This window comes from Chlorocebus sabaeus, chromosome 16 (genome assembly GCF_047675955.1).
Source record: "Chlorocebus sabaeus isolate Y175 chromosome 16, mChlSab1.0.hap1, whole genome shotgun sequence".
NCBI classification, from domain to species: Eukaryota; Metazoa; Chordata; class Mammalia; order Primates; family Cercopithecidae; genus Chlorocebus; species Chlorocebus sabaeus.
In genome coordinates, this window is record NC_132919.1 from 51561113 (window position 1) to 51583189 (window position 22077).

The 22077-nt window shown below is 50.8% G+C and overlaps 3 protein-coding genes across 8 annotated transcripts in view; 2 read left to right on the forward strand and 1 right to left on the reverse strand.

Moving 5' to 3' along the window:
* Positions 1 to 6124, forward strand: MIF4GD (MIF4G domain containing). Of its 5 annotated transcripts, none has more exons than XM_073005041.1 (6): positions 1 to 103; positions 1226 to 1357; positions 4024 to 4133; positions 4315 to 4470; positions 4585 to 4677; positions 5410 to 6124. In XM_073005041.1, the coding sequence occupies exons 2-6, from the start codon at positions 1276 to 1278 to the stop codon at positions 5635 to 5637; spliced, it is 669 nt and encodes a 222-aa protein (XP_072861142.1). In that variant the 5' UTR covers positions 1 to 103; positions 1226 to 1275; the 3' UTR covers positions 5638 to 6124. The 5 variants fall into 5 exon arrangements, with proteins under 5 accessions (XP_072861142.1, XP_008009968.1, XP_037849450.1 ...); XM_008011777.3 differs by lacking the exon at positions 1 to 103 and adding an exon at positions 155 to 359; XM_008011776.3 differs by lacking the exon at positions 1 to 103 and adding an exon at positions 272 to 608.
* On the reverse strand, positions 5979 to 10661 carry MRPS7 (mitochondrial ribosomal protein S7). Its single transcript, XM_008011775.3, has 5 exons — positions 10342 to 10661; positions 9619 to 9810; positions 9440 to 9503; positions 8809 to 8976; positions 5979 to 6649 (listed from the first exon to the last, which is right to left on the reverse strand). Exons 1-5 carry the CDS (start codon positions 10422 to 10424, stop codon positions 6428 to 6430), a joined length of 729 nt encoding a protein of 242 aa, XP_008009966.1. The 5' UTR covers positions 10425 to 10661; the 3' UTR covers positions 5979 to 6427.
* GGA3 (golgi associated, gamma adaptin ear containing, ARF binding protein 3) overlaps positions 10658 to 22077 on the forward strand; it is a 21013-nt gene continuing 9593 nt past the window's right edge. For both annotated transcript variants that reach the window (XR_005238772.2, XM_008011772.3), the window contains exons 1-3: positions 10658 to 10782; positions 21287 to 21371; positions 21497 to 21572. Coding sequence is in view for 1 of the 2 variants with exons in the window: in XM_008011772.3 (XP_008009963.1) it covers positions 10743 to 10782; positions 21287 to 21371; positions 21497 to 21572 (201 nt within the window). In the remaining variant the exon portion in view is untranslated. The remainder of the gene's footprint in view (positions 10783 to 21286; positions 21372 to 21496; positions 21573 to 22077) is intronic.

Below are 22077 nucleotides of genomic sequence, written 5' to 3' on the forward strand. Positions count from 1 at the left end.
CCCTGAGCTCCGGGGAGGGCCGGGTGCGGGGCCACGCGCAAGATCGAGGATCCGGCAGGTCCGGCGTGGGCCCGGACAGGGCCGAGGCGCACCGGGTGAAGAGGTGACGAGCCGAGCGAGTTCCGCCTGCGGCTGAGTGGCAGCGTAGCAGGATCCCACGCGGGCGAGGTGGCTTCCGGGGCGGCCTGGAGGCCAGGGCAGTGCCCCGGGGGCCCGGCAGGTGGCGCCGGCGAGCCGACCCTTCCCCGGCGCTGCGCGAGGAGATGAGCTCACGGCGGCTCCCGCAGCGCCGGACGCTGGTTGCGCGCTCCCAGCGGCCGAGCGGCCCCGGGCACGCGCGCGCGCCGCCGGCCCGACAGGTGGGTCCCGGCGCCCACGCCGCCTCTCCCGCCCGCGGGATCCTGGGCCGTGGGCTACGCAGTCCGCCCTGTGCTGCTGGAAGGGGCGTTCTGGGCACGGGGGGAGCGGTCGAGGGCTGGAGACCCTAAAGGCGCCTCCTATGGCCAGAGGGGAGCCTCCGGCGGGAGCTACCTCTCGGGGGCGCATCATCCTGCCCCCCACCGTAAGAGGAAAGCTCCATAATGGAGCTTAGGAATTAGGAGTCTCGAGTGAGTAAAACCGGGTTACAGCCACTCGGGAGCCGGTCCCACCAGTCTGTCCCGGGGAGAAGCTGGCCCGGGTCTAGGGGGCGGACAGGGCGCGGGCGTTCCTACCTACGCAGGCCGGCCCCATCCGGGGGATGCAGCGGCGGGTGTTTAGACCGAAGGACTAGGCAAAAGCCAGAAAGGGAGGGTTGGGGAGAGGGCCTTGGAGCCCTGCTGGGGACAGAGTCGCACCGCTTGGAGTTCCCAGCCTGGCCTTCACCCGGCATCTTAAAGCGTCAGGCCGGTTTATTTAAGCAACCGTAACGTCCGCCCGCACACACCCTGCCCCCGTCCACTCCTGCCTCCCGCTGGGACTGGAGGGTGGGCGCTTTCCTGCTTCAGCTTCTCGCTCTTGTGTAATCCCACAAGCAAGGGGTTTCTAAACTGAGCAGCAGGTGCCTGGCTGATGCCCAGTGCCCGCCAGAAGCCAAGCCTGGTGGGCCGTCAGCCAACCACCGCACGCCACGGACCGCCCTGGAGCCCCCGTCCGAGCGCCGTCAGCCCCGCCCAGGGTCTGCAGGACGGAACCCGCCCTGCGCTCCACACCTGAGGCCGCTCCCTTCGCCTCTTCTCCTCCCCAGGTGCTGTCCTTAGTCCCAGCCCAGTCAAGAGCTACTGGGGCTGGCTAGTCATGGGGGAGCCCAGTAGAGAGGAGTATAAAATCCAGTCCTTTGATGCAGAGACCCAGCAGCTGCTGAAGACAGCACTCAAAGGTGAGCACGGGACCCCTTCCTGAGCTGGGGTCAGGAGCCACAGAGAAGGGCCCCTGTAGGCAGCACCAGAGGCTGAGCCTGGTGAATGCCTCCACCCCTCCCCTCATTCTCTGACGATAGGAATCGGCGATAGGAATCGGAAACGTAATTCTTGAACTGGAAGACAAGCTACATTGAGGCCATTATTTTGGAGTATGAATCAGTCACCTCTCAGACTGTAAAGACTTTTTAAAAAGTTTAACCATAGGGCTAGGCCCCGTGGCTCATGCCTGTAGTTCCAGCACTTTGGAAAGCCAAGGTGGGCAGATTGCTTGAGTCCAGAAGTGCAAGACCAGTCCGGGAAACATGGTGTAAACCCCATCTCTACAAAATAAAAAAAAAATTGAAAAATTAGCTGGGCATGGTGGCACGCACCTGTGGTCCCAGCTACTTAAGATGCTGAGGTGGGAGGACTGATTGAGCCTGGGGGGTGAGGGTGCCATGAGCCATGATCCTGCCACTACATTCCAGCCTGGCTAACAGAGCGAGACCCTGTCTCAACAACAACAACAAAAAGGTTTAATCATAAAAAAAAGAACACAACTCCTGCCCTTGAAGCGCTTACATTTGAATTGCTCATTTCTGTGCTGCCATAGCCCCGTCTCTTGAATGCATAGCTGCCTGCTTTGAGACAGATGGAGAATATTCCGTTTGCCAGAGGAGCTATAGTAATTGCCCTCGCCTGATGCCTTCCTGCTGTAACACGCAGGACAGAAGTTTGTCTTCAACTAATAATTAGCAGCACCCATCATGTGCCAAGCCGAGCCTGCTGGGAGGCCCCGTGTCTTATAAGAACACTATTTCTGGCCAGGTGCGGTGGCTCAAGCCTGTAATCCCAGCACTCTGGGAGGCTGAGACGGGCGGATCACGAGGTCAGGAGATCGAGACTATCCTGGCTAACACGGTAAAACCCCGTCTCTACTAAAAAAATACAAAAAAAGCTAGCCGGGCGAGGTGGTGGGCGCCTGTAGTCCCAGCTACTCGGGAGGCTGAGGCAGGAGAATGGTGTAAACCCAGGAGGCGGAACTTGCAGTGAGCCGAGATCCGGCCACTGCGCTCCAGCCTGGGCAATAGAGTGAGACTCCGTCTCAAAAAAAAAAAAAAAAAAAAAACTTGTGAAACTGCTGTTGGAGGCATGTCCTGGTTAGTATTCCTTCCTCAACCTAGTGCCAGGAAAAGATGTGTTTCCTGAGAAACTACATTCTTACTTTGATTGGTTCCTACCACCCACATAACCCCTCCCCATTTTCTCTGACTGGGCAACAGTCAGCAGACAGACAGCTAAAGCTGTTTGTTTGTATGGTTACTGTCCTCTGTATGGTTTCTTTTCTCTTTTTTTTTTTTTTTTTGAGACAGTTTCTCTCTTGTTGCCCAGGCTGGAGTGCAATGGCACAATCTCGGCTCACTGCAACCTCTGCCTCCTAGGTTCAAGCAATTTTCCTGCCTCAGCCTCCCAAGTAGCTGGGGTTACAGGTGCCCGCCACCATGCCCAGCTAATTTTTTTGTATTTTTGTAGAGACAGGGTTTCACCATGTTGGCCAGGCTGGTCTTGACCTCCTGACCTCAGGTGATCCACCCGCCTCGGCCTCCCAAACTGCTGGGATTACAGGTGTGAGCCACCACACCGGGCCCTTTGTATTATTTCTTTTTTCTTTCTTTCTTTTTTTTTTGAGACGGAGTCTTGCTTTGTCGCCCAGGCTGGAGTGCAATGGCATGATCTCGGCTCACTACAATCTCTGCCTCCCGAGTTCAAGGGATTCTCTTGCCCCAGCCTCCCAAATAGCTGGGATGACATGAGATGATGCACGAGCCGCCACACGTGGCTAATTTTTGTATTTTTAGTAGAGATGGGGTTTCACTATGTTAGCCAGGCTGGTCTCGTAAACTCCTGACCCCAGGTGATCCACCCAGCTTGGTCTCCCAAAGTGTTGGGATTACAGGCGTGAGCCATTGAGCTCGGCCATGATTTCTTTTTTTTTTTTGAGACGGAGTCTCGCTCTGTTGCCCAGGCTGGAGTGCAGTGGCCGGATCTCAGCTCACTGCAAGCTCCGCCTCCCGGGTTCACGCCATTCTCCTGCCTCAGCCTCCCAAGTAGCTGGGACTACAGGCGCCCACCACCTCGCCTGGCTAGTTTTTTGTATTTTTTAGTAGAGACGGGGTTTCACCATGTTAGCCAGGATGGTCTCGATCTCCTGACCTCGTGATCCGCCCGTCTCGGCCTCCCAAAGTGCTGGGATTACAGGCGTGAGCCACCGTGCCCGGCCTTTTTTTTTTTTTTAATTATACCTTAAGTTCTAGGGTACATGTGCATAACGTGCAGGTTTGTTACATATGTATACTTGTGCCATGTTGGTGTGCCACACCCATCAACTCGTCAGCACCCATCAACTCGTCATTTACATCAGGTATAACTCCCAATGCAATCCCTTCCCCCTCGGCCATGATTTCTTGTAAGTACCATGCGCTGATTGCACCACTGGAGTCACTGTCCTCTGTATGATTTTTGATCTCTTTCACTTCAAGCATATGAGAGTGCTCTACTCTAAATATCTCAAGTTCTTAGAAGCAGGTGGAGGCAAATGTGATAAAGCAGCAGCTCTAGACTCCCCTCATATCTCTACCCCTAGATCCGGGTGCTGTGGACTTGGAGAAAGTGGCCAATGTCATTGTGGACCATTCTCTGCAGGACTGTGTGTTCAGCAAGGAAGCAGGACGCATGTGCTACGCCATCATTCAGGTTGGGGGTCGGGAGATTAAAGGAAGCTGCTTTGAGGAAGGTGCTTCAGGAGTGGGCAGAAGGCCTGGCCTGCAGGACAGAGATGCACAGGGTCTAGCTCAAAGACATAAAGAGGCATAGGATGGGTGGGGTTGCAGGGGCACCGCCCCCCACCCTTCACCTTCCTCTCCCTGGCTCACAGGCAGAGAGTAAACAAGCAGGCCAGAGTGTCTTCCGGCGTGGACTCCTCAACCGGCTGCAGCAGGAGTACCAGGCTCGGGAGCAGCTGCGAGCACGCTCCCTGCAGGGCTGGGTCTGCTATGTCACCTTTATCTGCAACATCTTTGACTACCTGAGGGTGAGGCCCCGGCAGCCACCCTGGGAGGCGACATGGCCTGTCACCCGAGGCCCAGGTTGGACTGTTCCCCTTGGCCACTAAGCTTGGTGCTCTGACCCCTCCTCTCCCTCACAGGTGAACAACATGCCCATGATGGCCCTGGTGAACCCTGTCTATGACTGCCTCTTCCGGCTGGCCCAACCGGACAGTTTGAGCAAGGAGGAGGAGGTGGGTGGCCCCAGCCCTGGTACAAGCACAGAAGGCTGCGGGATGGACAGTCTGGCTCAGCCGAGTGTCAGCTCACTGCTCACGGAGGCCTTTGAGGACCGTGTCACTTCTGGGGCAGGAGTGTGGGGGTGTCTAAGGCCTGTCAGAATTACAGGACAAGCTACCAGGTCTGGAATTTATCCAATACAGACAGCAGCCAAAACCTACTGGCTCAGCAGCTTCCTTCTCAGTCAGAAAGCCAACCTCTGATGGCAGCTGTGCGAGCCATGGCTAGCTGTGGGTACAGATGGCCCCAAAGCCAAACCAGGGTCAGGCAGTGTGAGGGAGGCAGGAGAGCGGGATGAAGGAGTGGTTTGGAGACAGGCTTCAGTGGAGGCTGGCCAGAAGAGGGACCTCAGGAAGTCCCGGCACTCATTTCTTTCTGTGTAAGATGTGGAAGTCTGATAGGAGCCACTGAAAATGCTTTGAGTAAGAGAATGATACCATCAGCACAGCACAGCTGGCTCCTGCAAAACTCTACTAACACTGCAGAGCTGTAAAACCAGTCAAATTCAGATCATTAGTGACAGCTCTGCTTCAATGGTGAAGACGTACCCACTGGATGGTGAGGAGGGAGCAAGGGAATGAGTGTAAAGGCAAGGCACAGCACCTGGCACTTGACAAATGCTGTGTGACAGGCTGACCCTGCCCCAGTTCACTCGTGTTACCCCAACCCCCTGCTGTCCCCTGCAGGTGGACTGTTTGGTGCTGCAGCTGCACCGGGTCGGGGAGCAGCTGGAGAAAATGAATGGGCAGCGCATGGATGAGCTCTTTGTGCTGATCCGGGATGGCTTCCTGCTCCCAACTGGCCTCAGCTCCCTGGCCCAGCTGCTGCTGCTGGAGATCATTGAGTTCCGGGCGGCCGGCTGGAAGACGACGCCAGCTGCTCACAAGTATTACTACAGCGAAGTCTCCGACTAGGCCTCCAGATCAGGTCTTCCTCACCAGCACTGGCCTTTCTTCTACACACCTCTGAAACTGGCAGTGGAGTCTCTGCCTCACCCAAAGACTCTTCCCTTCTAGACTTTCCCATCTCCTGGTGAGATGTTTCCCACTTATGCCATGGTCCTGCCCTGAGCCCCTTTCCCCACCACCTTCCCACCAGGGCCAGGCAGAGAAGAGCAACTCCTAAGAGCCACTGCACTGTGTAACGATTAGTGCAACTACTACCTTGGTGCCTCAGTTTACCCATCTGTAAAATGGGTAAGCATAGCCATTGGGATGCTTTGGGATGTCAATGGGCGGAGGCAGAGCACAAGTCATACTAGAAACTGCTTTTTATACATTTTGTACAAGGACAACTCTGGAAGCAAGCCTATTTCCTCCAGCCAGTTTCAATGAATGCTGCACCACATACTACACCAGTTCAGCGTGAGAATTTTCTAATAAATCTTTTCTAATACTAAAACTGCTTCCTTTTATATCCAAAGGTCCACCCCAAGCTAAGGGAAGAGAAGACGGCTCTGAGTTTCCTGGAGGAAATTCCCAAGTCAATGTGCTCCCTCTTTATAAGGAAATGGGGGCAGAGAGAGCAAGTTCCAGCCTCAAAGAAAGGAGGATTCTCGGATAGTGAACATGCTGCTCCCTCTTTCTCATGAGGCCTGCCCATCCTTACAAAGGAGCCACATCCCTAACCCACAGGGAGCTTTCAGCCTGGCAGTGGCTCACACTGTTTGCTGCGGCAGAGGGCCCTGGGCTCCTCCTGGAGACTCTACCACCAGCGGTAGTGGGCCAGGGCACGGTTGGCCTCTGCCATCTTGTGCATGTCATGCTTCCTCTTGATCACAGGACCCCGGTTATGGAAAGCCTCCAGCAGCTCGTGTGATAGCTTCTCCGGCATCAGTGTCCGCCGGTGCTTGTTCTCCCGGCACTCAGTGATCATCCACTTCATGGCTAGGAAGCGGCGGCGCTGGTCGGGTAGGGGTACAGGGACCTGGGGAGACAGGACATAGGCAAGTTGGTCCAAGAGTCTGCCAGGGTTTGGGGCCTCCTGCCTCCCTGAATTCTAAGGAGTAGCCACACGTTCCCTCTGGACCAGCCCTGGTCAGGCCTGGTGAGAAGGGCCTGTCTTTTCTTCTTTGAGCTTCCCTCACCTTCAGGTGACCCCAGTGCAGCAGACATAAGAGGCGTTCATTCAGCAAACACTCATTAAGCACTGGTCTCTCCAGGCACAGTGGCTCACACCTGTAATCCCAGCACTTCGGGAGGCCGAGGCAGGAGGATTGCTTGAGCCCAGGAGTTCAAGACCAGGCTGGTCAATATAACAAGACCTTGTCTCCATATATCGAAAAGAAAAATAAGGCCAGGCGTGGTGGTGCACGCCTGTAATTCCAGCACTTTGGGAGGCCGAGGCAGGCAGATTACCTGAGGTCCGAAGTTCGAGACCAGTCTGGCCAACGTGGTGAAACCTCGTCTCTACTAAAAATGCAAAAGTTAGCTGGGCGTGGTGGCAGGCGCCTGTAATCCTAGCTACTTGGGAGGCTGAGGTAGAATTGCTTGAACCCAGGAGACAGAGGTTGCAGTGAGCCAAGATTGCACCACTGCACTCCAGCCTGGGCAACAGAGCAAGACTTCGTCTCAAAGGAAAAAAAAAAGAAAAGCACTGGCCATTTTCCCTCCTAAATGGTAGTCCTACCAAGTTGTTATAAGAACCAAACAGGAAAAGCCCCATTAGCTGGGGTGACTTATCTGCCTCAGACCATAGGTACCTAAAAACAAGACCCCTTCAGTCTTCAGACACAGCAAAACCCTCTACTAAAATACAAAAATATTCTACTAAAAGTACAAAAAAATTAGCTTGGCCTGGTGGCGGCCACCTGTAATCCCAGCTACTCGGGCTGGGTGGTGGGGGGTGGGGTGCAGGGGCTGAGACAGGAGAATCTCTTGAACCTGGCAGGCGGAGGCTGCAGTGAGCCAAGAGCCGAGATTACGCCACTGCACTCCAGTCTGGGCAAGAGTGAAACTCCATCTCAAAAAAAAAAAAAAAAAGTTAAAAACAAAAAAACAAGACCCCCTGTCCAAAAATAATTTGCTAGGCCTTCACTATGTGTCAGTACCATGCCAGACACGAGAGTGCAGACAATAATGAAGAAGTCCCTACCCCATGGAGTTGACACTGAAAAAGGAGAACACCAGAAAACTCAGGACAATACAATGTAATTAAATGCTATGAAAGAGGTACCTAGTAATGCTCAGCAAACACGGATGAAGCATCAGTTATGGGTCAAGCACTATGGCAAACACTGGCATACGAAGATAGGATATGAATAGTCCCTCACCATGAGAATTTTACAGGTTAGGACACACAGGATGCTTGACAGAAGAAAGTAAAGGGAGGTGGGCTCCCAGATGTTATTTAGGTACTTTTTGCTCTCTTCCATCTTCTGCCTATAATTTTTCTGCTATAGGACTCAGACGAGTGGACCATGACGGTCTCAATCTTTTCTTTTTTTTTTGAGACGGAGTATTGCTCTGTCGCCAGGCTGCAGTGCAATGGCGTGATCTCGGGTCACCGCAACCTCCACCTCCTGGGTTCAAGCGATTCTCTAGCTTCAGCCTCTCAAGTAGCTGGGATTACAGACATGCGCCACCACGCCTGGCTAATTTTGTATTTTTAGTAGAAACAGTGTTTCTCCATGTTGGTCTCCAACTCCCAACCTCAGGTAATCCACCGGCCTTGACCTCCCAAAGTGCTGGGATTATAGGTATGAGTCACCATGCCCAGCTGTTTTTTTTTTTTTTTCCTGAGACAAGCTTTAGGGCGCAATCACAACTCACTGCAGCCTTAACCTCCTGGACTCAAGTGATCCTCCTACCTCAGCCTCCTGAGTAGTTGGGAGCACAGGTGCACACCACCACAGCCGGCTAATTTTTTTTTTTTTTTTGTAGAGATGGGGTCTCCCTATGTTGCCCTGCTGGTCTCTAACTCCTGAGCTCAAGCTATCCTGCATTAGGCTCCCAAAGTGCTGAGATTACAGGTGCAATCCCACTGCACCAGCTAGAAAGCTATCAATCTTGACCCAACTCCCAAGTACCACCTATCTTGTTTCACATGTGAGGGATCCTGCTTTCTTGCCCTGGCCATTCATTCACCTGGTAGAAACGGCCTCCCTTGAGGATGGGTACCAGCCCAATCACAGGCTCACAGTTTTTCAGTGCTTGGTGGAAGATGGTGTAGGGGTTGCGTTCGATGGTTGCCTGTTCCTCTGCAGAAGCGGAATGGTACTTCTCAAATTGCTTCCTTTTCACAGCTTCCAGAGTCTGCAAAAGAATGCAGTGGAAGAGGCTGCCCCAGGCTCCCTAAAGGGTTTACCCAGCCAAGCTAGTACCTTGGCCTTTACTCCAATCCTCCGGTTCTGCTATGGCAATGCAGCTCCTCTCACAGCACATCCAAAACAAAGTTTTAAGTGCCTCCCCCTTTGCTAGACTAGGACAAAAAGAGTGGACTGAGATTTGTGGCGTGGAGGGGGGGTGAGTGAGGTGGGGAATGGCAGTTGTTTTATTTTCCCTTTTTTTGTAATTGTGTGTTTATTTCCGAAACACCAAGGAATGGCAGTTGTTGACTCCTACAGGGCTTCATTAAAGCCCGTACACATGCAGGGAAATTAATCTTAATAATAGGTATATGAATCCATTTCCTCTTAAGCTACACTGAAAGTACCAAGTATAAGGCTACGGGGTGGGGAGCAAAAGAAAGATGACTGAGGAGGGAGGTGCTGTTTACCTGAGTCACGAGGGATCTGGCCAGTACTTTGTTTCCTCCTTTCATCATCATGTTGGTGAATTTACTTCAAAGAGAAAAGCAACATGTTTAGCTCTCCAAGGCTGTATCACGGAATCCTCACAAGAGACCCTCCCTGGGATAGTCCCAGTCCATGTAACAGATGTTTGTTTCCATCTAACCTGATGACTGGGTCTTCAAACACAGAACTTGTTTTCCCTGCTGGAGCAGCTTTGATGAGCTGAGTCTTCTTGAGCTCCCGATCATACTTCTCCTCCTCAGTTAGCTCCTCCACAGGCTTACGATAATATTCCTTGTCAATCAAGGGATCCCTGAATTCAGGACTATAGCGGCTCCACCTCACCTGAGTTAACCTAGGAAGGGGAAGAGGAGGAGACAGGCAAAAGCTGACTCCACAAGCGAGTAGGTTTGACTTAACAATAGGCATGGCTGCCAACGTGCCGAATACGGAGAGCGGCGCGGAGACTGCGAGCTAAAACTGAGCCACAACAATTCAGGCCCTTGTCCCAAGAAGTAGGACATCCCTCAAGCAGGCGGGTCAAGTCTCCTCCTGGTCAAGTGCTAACGGTAAGGATGGTCTTGGCGCCTACACATCCTTCCCAATTCACAGGCGATCCCAGCTCTGAGCTCTTTAGCTGAACCGCACTTTCAGCTCCGCGTTAGACCCTAGATCAGCCAGACCCCTTAGGCGAGAGGTCGTCACTAAACCTTCAGATTGGCCCAGGGTCACGCAGCTAACTTATAAGCTTGAATCCAGATACTCCGGCCCCCAGGACAATGCTCTCTCCAGGGCCCCACGCGGCCTGCCTGTGACCCCCTTCCTTCCTCCCAGGTCCCTTCGTGTAGAACCAAGCGGCGCCCCCCGCTGCCCACCGCCCTCTCACCCTGGAAGCTGCAAGACAGCGCGCCGCACGCCCAACGCCAGGCCCGACCATCCTCGGGCAACCTTCACTGCGAGGGCAGCCATCTTGGCTGGTCACGAGGACCCCACAAGGACTGCCCTCGGCGCGCCTGAGCGAATGACGCGAAACGGGTGACGAAGACTCCTCAGGGTCCTAAATCTGCGTTTCTCTCCACTGATCTGGACGTTAGAGTTTCTCACTCTGGGGTCCAAAGGGAAGAGCCAAAAGGAAACACTTGCCCTCCCAATATCTGTCGCAGTCTGGCGCGGCCCTCGGTGACGGCACTCACTCCTCTCAGGCCCCCATGCAGGCCCCGCCCCGCCTCAGCTCGTGCAGACTCTCGCGAGTTTTGAGGCCGCGGGGCCGGCCCGGGCGGCTGCAATATGGCGGAGGCGGAAGGGGAGAGCTTGGAGTCCTGGCTGAGTGAGTAGCCGCGGCCGGTTCTGGCTGCCCTCGAGCCGCTGGGCTGCCCCTCTCTTTACCCCCACGTCCCCTCCTCGGGCTCCACGGCTTCACCTCTTAGCAGTTCACGCTCGGGCTCGCCCTCGCCGCGAACATCATGCTATCACGCCCCTTCCCTATCAGGGCGCCGGGGCCCCTGCCCGGCCCCCGCTTCCCTAGCTGCGGCTCGTCCTCTTGCTCTGGCGCGCGGCGGCGTGAACTCGGGGTCCCGTTGGGCACCGCAGGCTCGGGGGAAGGCGACAGCCACGATCTTAGGGCTGACATGCATCGGCGCTTTGGGGAGATTGTGGTGGGGTCGCCGCCCGGCGGTGACTCCAGGAACCTAGCGCCCCAATCCCTGACTAAGGGAAAAGCTTCGGATTGGGGCTGAATCTCTGGTAGTGGTGGGTGCTGCCGACTGCGTTCAGTCGCCTGGCAGCTTCAGAATTGCGACCATGTGTTGAAGAAGTGACGGCTTCGCTCAGGCAGATTGCTTGAAGTGAGAATAATATTTCAAAGAGAGCGACGATAGAGAGCAGAGAGCTCTACCTTTTTCCTGCAGTGACCACAGAAGCATGGTGAAATCGGTATCAAGGACTCCCCCACCCCGCACACGTACATATACCCCTTTGAACATCCTAACGAGTCAGTGTTGATAGCCTATTCTGAGTAAGGCCGAGGAGCACAGTCTGAAGCTGTAGTTATAGAGGCATATTGCTGTCATTGCACTGTGAATTACAGTGCTACGAAGGAAATGTGTGTTAATCTGGTTAGCAGGTAGTACTCGGCCTGAGGGTTAATAAGTGAACTTTTCTATAGGCTAGACCTGGAAGCCTCCTTGAAGTGGAGAGAAAAATTGGATTGGTAATGGGATAGGCGAGATACCTAGTACTGCCTCGTTCTGAGGTCTCTTATTTAGTACTGCTTCCAGGATCTTGGAGGTGATAGCTATTTCCTTAAATTGTCTGATTTTTCCTAGTAAGAAACCCCCTTCAGGAGGTTGAGCTTCAGTTTAAAGGGGAGCATATCCCAAAAGAGAAAAAAAGTAAGATTACGTTTGCCAAATCTACAGTTGCAGGCAGGTCATAAGGCTTCTTTATATATGGAACTGTTCTCCAAGGAGCTCAAAGTACTTTACAGATATTCATTAAATTCGATTATCAAGTATCCTAGCAAAGCAGGTACTACTGCCATCATTTCACAAAAAGAGGACATCCTGACTCCTATCAAACCACTTGCCTAGAAATGCCTAACTTGCTATAACCACAGTGGAATTAGTTTGCTTTGAAGATATTAATATGGGTATTGAATAGTTTAAATGACCTAAGCTGAGTTTAATAGGCTACATTTAGAGTTACATTTTGTTTTTGTTACTTGGTTTTGAGACAGAGTCTCGCGCTGTTGTCTAGGCTGGAGTGCAGGGGCGCGATCATAGCTCACTGTAGCCTTGAACCCCTGTGCTCAAATAAGTCTCCTGCCTCAACCTCCCAAGTAGCTGGGACTATAGGCACACGCCACCATGCTTGGCTAATTCTTTTGATTTTTAGTAGAGATGAGGTCTTGGTATGTTGCCTATGCTGGTCTCAAACTCCTGAGTTCAAGTGATCGTCCCACCTTTCCCTTCCAAAGTTCTGGGATCACACACGTGAGCCACGTGAGCCACTGCACCCAGCCTAGAGTCACATTATGAAATGAGAGGGACACTTGGTTGTGGGGGAGTCACATGCTATCTGTAGAGACACAAGCTTCACAGTTGTTAGGACTTAATGATGTTAACTGTACCAGTTGAGCAAACCAGCAGTTGGGGTTCAGCATCATCTCACTCAGGGTCCTTGTCACCCCACGTTTGCCTGAATGGTTGCAGAAGCCTCTGCTTGGCCCAGAGACTCAGGTCTCTCCCGTCCTCACCTCTCCTCAGTCCATTCTGCTCCCAGAAGCGTGCTTGTGTTGAATCAAGTCATTCCACTGTTGCCTGTAATCTGGCCTTGGTTGTTCCAGGCCTTTTTTTCTGTGGCTTCCACGTTTTTCTCCTCTGCTCAGTCTGATGTTCTTAGCTTACCAATACACATTGCTCTCCTTACGTGGAAGCCCTGCTCCCCTTTCCTCAACTAAATGCTTGAAAAACCACCTCAGATTCTCTTTTCTCACAAACCATCTCTTGATGACTTCAGTCTTCTCTCAAGTCCCACCGCGATCAGTCAAACAGTGTTTAATGAGTACCTGCTATGTGGGGTGTTATAGGAGTTGGGAAGTTTAAGAACATTTTGCGGCCGGGCGCAGTGGCTCATGCCTGTAATCCTAGCACTTTGGGAGGCTGAGGCGGGTGGATCACGAGGTCGGGAGATCGAGACCATCCTGGCTAACACGGTGAAACCCCGTCTCTATTAAATGTACAAAAAATTAGCCGGATGTGGTGGTGGGCGCCTGTAGTCCCAGCTACTGGGGAGGCTGAGGCAGAATAATGGCATGAACCCGGGAGGTGGAACTTGCAGTGAGCCAAGATTACGCCACTGCACTCCAGCCTGGGTTACAGAGCGAGATTCCGTCTCAAAAAAAAAAAAAAAAGATTTTGCCTTTAGTTGGATGGAGGTTGATGCTGGAGTGGATAAAGAACTCTTAAAAGATAAAGATACAAGGCAGTGCTAAAATGCAGGCATTCTCTTTAGGGAACTGGGGATGGGGGAACAGATGATTCAGTGAGGATACTGCATTTGAGCTAGCCATTAAAGAATGGGAAAATTTGGCGCAAAAAAAACAAAAAAAGCACTAGATGGTGATGTAGAGAGAGCAAACCTGTTTGGGGCACGCAGTAACAGAGGGGTTTGGAAATGAGGGAAGATAAGGCTGGGAGGTTAAGACCAAATTCTACCAAGTCTCCAATTTCCAGCCCAAGAAGTTTATTTTATTTATTTATTTATTTATTTGAGACAGAGTCGCTCTGTCACCCAGGCTGGAGTGCAGTGGCACAGTCTTGGTTCACTGCAACTTCTGTTGCTTGGGTTCAAGCGATCCTCCAGCCTCAGCCTCCCAAGTAGTGGGACTTGGGAGGTGCCAAGTGGCACTACTGGTATGTGCCGCTACAACTGGCTAATTTTTGTATTTTTAGTAGACATCGGGTTTCGCCATGTTGGCCAGGCTGGTGTTGAACTCCTGACCTCAAGTGAGCCACCTGCCTCAGTGCCCTCCAAAGTGTTGGGATTATAGACATGAGCCACTGCGCCCGGCCCCGCCAAAGAAGTTTAAATTTCTGCAGTTATCAGGACCTCATTCTTTCTGTACTAGATGAAATCAGTGTTTTGGTGTCTTTTTTTTTTTTGAGACGGAGTCTTGCTCTGTCGCCCAGGCTGGAGTTCAGTGGCACAATCTCGGCTCACTGCAAGCTCCGCCTCAGGTTCATGCCATTCTCCTGCCTCAGCCTCCCAAGTAGCTGGGACTACAGGCGCCCACCACCACGCCCGGCTAATTTTTTTGTATTTTTAGTAGAGACAGGGTTTCACCGTGTTGGCCAGGATGGTCTCGATCTCCTGACCTCGTGATCCGCCCGTCTCGGCCTCCCAAAGTGCTGGGGGATTACAGGCGTGAGCCACCGCGCCCGGCCTGGTGTCTTAAGAGTCTTGATTTGATATAAGGACTTTACATAGGATTAGGATGGATTAGAATGGAAGTTCTAGAAGCAGGTGAGAAGGAGTGGAAGATAGGGATAAGGAAGGAAGGGATTTAAAAAGACATTGAGAAGGAAAGGACCACAGGACTGAGAGGAATGGATGAGGAGAGAGGGAAGAAGGAGTCAAAAAAGAGGTGGGGGCCTAGGGGACTTTTGGAAGGTGGTACTATTTATAGGAATAGTGACTTAATAGGCCACATACAGTGGCTCATTCCTGTGGTCCCAGCTACTCAGGAGGCTGAGGTGGGAGGATTGCTTGAGCCCAGGAGTTGGAGGCTGCAGTGAGCCATGATTGCCTACTGCAGCCTGGGGCAATAGAGTGAGACCCCTATCTCTAAAAAAAGAATTAGCACACTCCTGTGGGTGGTCCCAGCTACTTGGGAGGTTGAGGTGGGAGGATCACTTGAGCCTGGGAGGCAGAGACTGCAGTGAGCCGTGATGGAGCCCCTGCACTCCAACCTGGGTGACAGAATGAGACCCCATCTCAAACAACAACAAAAAAAAACGAAAGAGGCCAGGCACTGGGACTCATACCTGTAATCCCAGCACCTTGGGAGTTCGAGGCAGGCGGATTGCCTGAGCCTAGGAGTTCAAGACCAGCCTGAGCAACATGGCAAAATTCTGTCTCTACCGAAAGTACACAAAATTAGCTGGGCATGATGTGAGTGCCTGTGGTCCCAGCTAGGCTGAGATAGGAGAATCATCTGAGCCTGGGAAGTTGAGGCTACAGTGAGCCATGATCACACCACTGCACTCTTGCCTGAGTGACAGAGTGAGACCCTGTCTCAAAAAAAAGAAAAAGGAAGAAGAAATAGGGAAGTCAGGAAAGAGAAGTGATGCTTTTTTTTTTTGAGACGGAGTCTCACTCTAGTCACCCGGGCTGTAGTGCAGTGGCACAATCTCAGCTCATTGCAACCTCTGCCACTTGGGTTAAAGTGATTCTCCTGCCTCAGCCTCCCAAGTAGCTGGATTACAGGTGCCTGCCACTTCGCCTGGCTAATTTTTGTAGTTTTAGTAGAGACAGGGTTTCACCGTCTTAGCCAGGCTGGTCTTGAACTCCTGACCTCGTGATCCACTCACCTCAGCCTCTCAAAATGCTGGGATTGCAGGTGTGAGCCCGGGCCATACATTTGTTTTTAGACTCATTTCTGTACCAAATTAGACCAATTGTCTACTGTCTTGTGTTTTGAACTGATTTTTTTTTTTCATGTATTGAACCCGGAGAGCACAGCCTCCTCGAGGGTAAAATCTGAGTCTCTGAACTTTTTCTGCAGTCCCTCCGGGGTCTGGCATGCTGACATGCTGTTTACTTCGTTGTCTGTGAGTGCTTAACAAAGACTTGGTGATTGACTAAGTTTGTGTTTCCATTCAGGACCCTACCATTGAAGATTGACCTTTACTCCCTTTCCAGCCCATGTTCTTGCGTCTGCTTGTTTATAAGTCGTTTGTTACATAGATTTTTCTTTTTGGAGATGGAGCCTCACTCTATGGCCCAGGCTGGAGTGCAATGGCCTGATCTCAGCTCACTGCCACCTCCACCTCCTGCCGTAGCCTCCCAAGTAGCTGGGATCACAGGCGCGCGGAACCATGCCCAGCTAATTTTGTCTTTTTAGTAGAGATGGCGTTTCACCATATTGGTCAGACTGGTCTCGAACTCCTAACCTCACTCAGGTGATCCACCTGCCTCGGCCTCCCAGAATGGTGGGATTACAGGCATGAGCCACCGTGCCCAGCCCATATATGTGTGTGTGTGTGTGTGTGTGTGTGTGTGTGTGTGTTTTTGGAGATGGAGTCTTACTCTTACCCAGGCTGGAGTGCAGTGGCACAATCATGGCTCACTGCAACCTCTGCCTCCTGGGTTCAAGCAATTCTCCAGCCTCAGCCTTCAAGTAGCTGAGATTACAGGTGTGTGCTACCGTGCCCGGCTAATTTTAGTATTTTTAATAGAGACAGGATTTCACCATGTTGTATAGGCTGGTCTCGAACTCCTGACCTCAAATGATCTACCTGCCTTGGTCTCCCAAAGTGCAGGGATTACAGGCATGAGCCACCACATCCAGCCTGCTTTCTGTTTTCTCTGTTTTCTCTGGAATGTCTGAGCCATGCTGGAATGGGGTACCCAATGCTGCTGTTTCCATCGCCACATGACGTTTTAAATCCCACGAGAGTCTAGGCTAGCAGTGGAGTGAAGCTGAAAAAATGAAAGCAGGAAATCCAGAGACACAGAAACAGATGAGGCTTTCAACAGAGGCCCGAAAATAGACAGAAATCATGAGTCAGAGCGGAGCCCAGAGGGGCGGTTCGGGAAGGCAAGGTCTGTAGGGGAAGCTCGAGTGTCACCTCTGTGCCAGGTGAAGGAAATGTTGAGTGGGTGGAAGGCTGTGTGCATCTGCTGGGGAGGCAGTAGGCAGATGGAGAGATCAAGTCACCCAGAATTATCCCCAGAGGTTCCTTCCCATTCCTGTGGGCGGGTGAGCTCTGCTTTCTGAGCTGCCCAGAGAGCTGGAGGAGATAGATACAGAACTGACCATTGCAGAAACCAGGGCTTTTTGTGCCCCTGAGTAGGCAAAGAGCTCCCTGTGGATTTGCTGTAAAAGGGTCTATCAAGGTGGAAGAAAGTGAGAGTCTAGAGAAATTAATACGAGTGAAAAGTGGACAGGAGTGTTCTTGGAAGTAGAAATGCTGTTGGAACACTAATAGGCTTGGGAAGAAGATATTTTGTGGTGAATACCCATTGCTTCGGGGGTGGGGGGATCCACATTTTACTCTGTACTTGGAAGATGCTTTTCCCCGTGCAAAAAGTGGGAGTGGGCCAATTTTTCTTCTATCACAAGGTGTATGACGGTTCCCAAAATAATAGCACTGGGGGATGGGGACGGCTCCTCAGACTATTTAATTTTTGTACCCTGCAGCCTTTTGGTGTTACGGAGAACTTTAAGCACCCGATAGGAATTAGTAACAGAGCCACACTAATGCTAACACCTGAGAAGGTTTCAGACACTTGGTGGGAGAGACTCGGCATTTGGAATGTGAGAGCTGGTGGGCTACCGTACAGTAATGCAGGATTGCAGACATTTCTTTCCAGATGGCCACCCTTGATTACATTCAGCTCCCCTCCTTTCAAGCTCGAGATTTTGAAGGACCTACTGATTCTCTTTCAAGATTGAAGACAGACACCTTCTTTTCTTCTTCTTTTTTTTTTTTTTTTTTGAGACGGAGTCTCGCTCTGTCACCCAGGCTGGAGTGCAGTGGCCGGATCTCAGCTCACTGCAAGCTCCGCCTCCCGGGTTCACGCCATTCTCCTGCCTCAGCCTCCCGAGTAGCTGGGACTACAGGTGCCCGCCACCTCGCCCGGCTAGTTTTTTGTATTTTTTAGTAGAGACGGGGTTTCACCGTGTTAGCCAGGATGGTCTCGATCTCCTGACCTCATGATCCGCCCGTCTCGGCCTCCCAAAGTGCTGGGATTACAGGCTTGAGCCACCGCGCCCGGCCCTTTTCTTCTAAATAGAAACCTAGGCAGGGTGCGGTGGCTCACGCCTGTAATCCCAGCACTCTGGGAGGCTGGGGCTGGTCTTGACCTCCTTACCTGAGGTCAGGAGGTCTAGACCAGCCTGGCCAAGATGGTGAAAACCCATCTCTACTAAAAATACAAAAAGTAGCCAGGCGTAGTGGCGCATGCCTATAATCCCAGCTACTCAGGAGGCTGAGGCAGGAGAATAGCTCGAACCCAGGAAGCGGAGGTGGCAGTGAGCCCAGATCGCACCACTGCACTCCAGCCTGGGTGATACAGTGAGACTCAATCTCAAAATATAAATAAATAAATATGAATCTAAACCATCAGAATCTTCCCCTCGCAGCCATTGGAGCCAGAACAGAAACACTGCCAGGGAGGCCGAGCCCGGACCTGGGAAGCAGGGTGCTACACTGGGTGCCCTGGGCCTTCCCTCTGCCTCGCAGCTGTCTCTACTCAGATCCCTGCAGCCCTGTTCCCAGTGAAGGAGCTGGAGTCTCTGTTAGGATTTGCTCATCCAGCTGGTGATTTTTTTTTTTTTTTTTAAGACGGAATTTTTACTCTTGTTGCCCAGGCTGGAGTGCAGTGGCGCAGTCTCTGCTCAAGGCAACCTCCGCCCCCTGGGTTCAAGTGATTCTCCTGCCTCCGCCTCCTGAGTAGCTGGGACTACAGGCATCTGCCACCACGCCCAGTTAATTTTGTATTTTTAGTAGTGACAGGGTTTCTCCATGTTGGTCAGGCTGGTCTTGAACTCCTGACCTCAGGTGATCTGCCTGCCTCGTTCTCCCAAAATGTTGGGATTACAGGCGTGAGCCACTGCACCCAGCCCAGCTGGTGATTTTTAAAGTTAACAAAACACAATTATGAGAAATGAGAATTTAGAAACTTCTGACAAAGAGGGGCTTGTCGGGAGGGGCTCTGATGCCCTGCCTTGGGCCTTCATGGAGATCTGGGGAGGGAGCAGAAGTGTTTTGGTTTTGTTTGTTTGTTTGTTTTTTGAGACAGAGTCTTGCTCTATCACCCAGGCTGGAGTGCAATGGATCTCGGCTTACAGCAGACTCCGCCTCCCAGGTTCACGCCATTCTCCTGCCTCAGCCTCCCTAGTAGCTGGGACTGCAGGCACCCACCACCACACCCGGCTAATTTTTTTGTATTTTTAGTAGAGACGGGGTTTCACTGTGTTCGCCAGGATGGTCTTGATCTCCTGACCTCATGATCCGCCCGCCTCGGCCTCCCAAAGTGCTGGGACTACAGGCGTGAGACACTGCACCCAGCTGGGAGCAGGAGTGTTTTAAAGGATGTGTGTCTTCAGCCTTCCATTTGTCTTCGGAACCCAAAGCCCTAAATTTAGCAAACAGCTGGAGAGTGCTTTCTGAAGAGGGAGCCTCTGGATCTGAATCAGAGATGGGAACCCATGTAGCTACCCTCAGCGGGGCTCTTCAGTGTAATCACAGGTTTGGGAAGGTAACAGGGAGGAGAGCCCATACCAAATATCGGAACTTTGCATTTAGTGCCTGGATTTTAAATCCCAGTGGCCCTCTGAGAACTCTAGTACTTGTGTTTGTGCTTGACCATGGAAGGCCATTAGAGCCTGGGGGTGCTAGATACTCAAGCTGCAATCCCAGGGAGATTGCACAGTGACCGGGGCTTAGTAGGGGCTAAGTAAATGTTGTTGGCTTGACAGTGATGAGCATTATGTGCAATTTCAAAAGTACTTAAAGCATTTTGGAAGGTTAGGTCTGGAAAAACCTTTTGACAGGTTTGTGGAAAATATTCACCTGGCGCGGTGGCTCACGCCTGGAATCCCAGCACTTTGGGAGGCCAAGGCGGGCAGATCACCTGAGGTCGGGAGTTCGAGACCAGCCTGACCAACATGGAGAAACCCCGTCCCTACTAAAAACACAAAATTAGTCGGGCATGGTGGTGCGCACCTGTAGTCCCAGCTACTTGGGAGGCTAAGGCAGGAGAATCACTTGAACCCGGGAGGCAGAGGTTGCAGTGAGCTGAGATTGCACCACTGTACTCCAGCCTGGGCGACAAGAGTGAGACTGTATCCAAAAAAAAAAAAATTAATGGTTATAAATATGTATATTTTTTATCTAGTTCAATTTGATTTCAGTTTCCCCACAGACCCTTCCTGACCATCTCCACTTGCTTAACACTGAGCTCATTTGTATACAGCTAGAGTTCCCTTTGTTATTACATTTACATGTTCCCTCTATTATTATATTTACATGTTCTCTTTATTATTACATTTACATGTTCCCTCTATTATTATATTTACATGTTCCCTTTATTATTACATTTACATGTTCCCTCTATTATTATATTTATATTCCCTTTGTTATTACATTTACATGTTCCCTCTATTATTATATTTATATTCCCTTTATTATTATATTTACATGTTCCCTTTATTATTATATTTACATGTTCCCTTTATTATTATATTTATATTCCCTTTGTTATTATATTTACATGTTCCCTTTATTATTACATTTACATGTTCCCTCTATTATTATATTTATATTCCCTTTATTATTATATTTACATGTTCCCTTTATTATTATATTTACATGTTCCCTTTATTATTACATTTACATGTTCCCTTTATTATTATATTTATATTCCCTTTATTATTATATTTACATGTTCCCTTTATTATTATATTTACATGTTCCCTTTATTATTACATTTACATGTTCCCTTTATTATTATATTTATATTCCCTTTGTTATTATATTTACATGTTCCCTTTATTATTATATTTACATGTTCCCTTTATTATTACATTTACATGTTCCCTTTATTATTATATTTATATTCCCTTTGTTATTATATTTACATGTTCCCTTTATTATTATATTTACATGTTCCCTCTATTATATTTATATTCCCTTTATTATTATATTTACATGTTCCCTTTGTTATTACATTTACATGTTCCCTTTATTATTATATTTATATTCCCTTTATTATTATATTTACATGTTTTATGTAGACATTTATTTGGGAATATTTTAATTATTTGTGTTTGTCCTTTTGACCTTGATCCACTCTAAGCTTCATGAGACAGAATTTGTTTTATTTGTGGCTTTCAAAATACTGATCAGAAAGCAGTATTTGTATTTGCTCTCCGACTGACCCTTTTTTTTTTTTTTCCTTTCTCCTTGCTACTGACTCAACTATTGAGGCTTCTGTATTACAAAGTTGAAAGCAGACTCTTAGTGCCTAAAACTTGCGAAGAAAACCTTCCATTGCATCCTCCTTGCTCTTCCTAACACTCGTCTTCTTCTTTGTTCTGTCCCAAGATAAAGCCACCAATCCTTCCAACCGCCAGGAGGACTGGGAATACATAATTGGCTTCTGCGATCAGATCAACAAGGAGCTCGAAGGGTGAGTCTCAGCACTGTGGGGACAGCTGAGGGAGCGGACTGGGAAGGGAAACAACCATGGCCAAGGAGGGCCAGCCAGGTAGCCCCAGGCTTAGTGCACTGAAGTGTGTTCTACTTGTCCCCCAGGCCACAGATCGCCGTCCGACTGCTGGCCCACAAGATCCAGTCCCCGCAGGAATGGGAGGCACTCCAGGCCCTGACAGTAGGTCCTTCACTCTCCGGAGATGGAAGCTGCAGCCCTTCACCTGCCTACGCCATTCCTCATGCCCCCATAGTGGTTCTAAGGGCTCATCCCAAAAGCCAACAGAAAGTCCTTGATACAGACTAGATAGATCTAGAATCTGTTCAGCCAGCTGTTCCACAAATGTGTGTGCGTTGTGCCAGGCCCAGGGACAAAGTTTCTCTGACTCGGTGTCCCGGGTGCTTTCCACAAGCTCACCAACAGTTGTGCAGGGGCTGGGACGGATGTTTACATCCTGTTATCTTTGAGAAAGACGACAGGGTATTTCTCCTCCCTCCGCTGATCTCCTTAACTGCAGTTAGGTGACTGCAGTGCCATCCCTGCCAGCACAGCCACATGGTTAGTGTGTGAGGCAGAGGGGCTAAGGAAATCAGTGCAGAGTCAAGGCCCTGAGCCTCATGTGGGGCAGGAGAAGCCTTCGTGAAGAGATGCTGACAGGGCTGTGTTGATAGTTCAGAGTTGGCCG

What these genes read in the sequence shown, in the direction of transcription:
- MIF4GD (XM_073005041.1), top strand. Translation starts at nt 1,276, where the DNA reads ATGGGGGAGCCCAGTAGAGAGGAGTATAAAATCCAGTCCTTTGATGCA. An exon ending in TGTGCTACGCCATCATTCAG is followed by an intron (nt 4,134 to 4,314) that starts GTTGGGGGTCGG and finishes CCTGGCTCACAG; the next exon opens with GCAGAGAGTAAACAAGCAGG. An exon ending in ACATCTTTGACTACCTGAGG is followed by an intron (nt 4,471 to 4,584) that starts GTGAGGCCCCGG and finishes TCTCCCTCACAG; the next exon opens with GTGAACAACATGCCCATGAT.
- MRPS7 (XM_008011775.3), bottom strand. Translation starts at nt 10,424, where the DNA reads ATGGCTGCCCTCGCAGTGAAGGTTGCCCGAGGATGGTCGGGCCTGGCG. An exon ending in CCAGATCCCTCGTGACTCAG is followed by an intron (nt 8,977 to 9,439) that starts GTAAACAGCACC and finishes ATTCTTTTGCAG; the next exon opens with ACTCTGGAAGCTGTGAAAAG. An exon ending in AGGGAGGCCGTTTCTACCAG is followed by an intron (nt 6,650 to 8,808) that starts GTGAATGAATGG and finishes CTGTCTCCCCAG; the next exon opens with GTCCCTGTACCCCTACCCGA.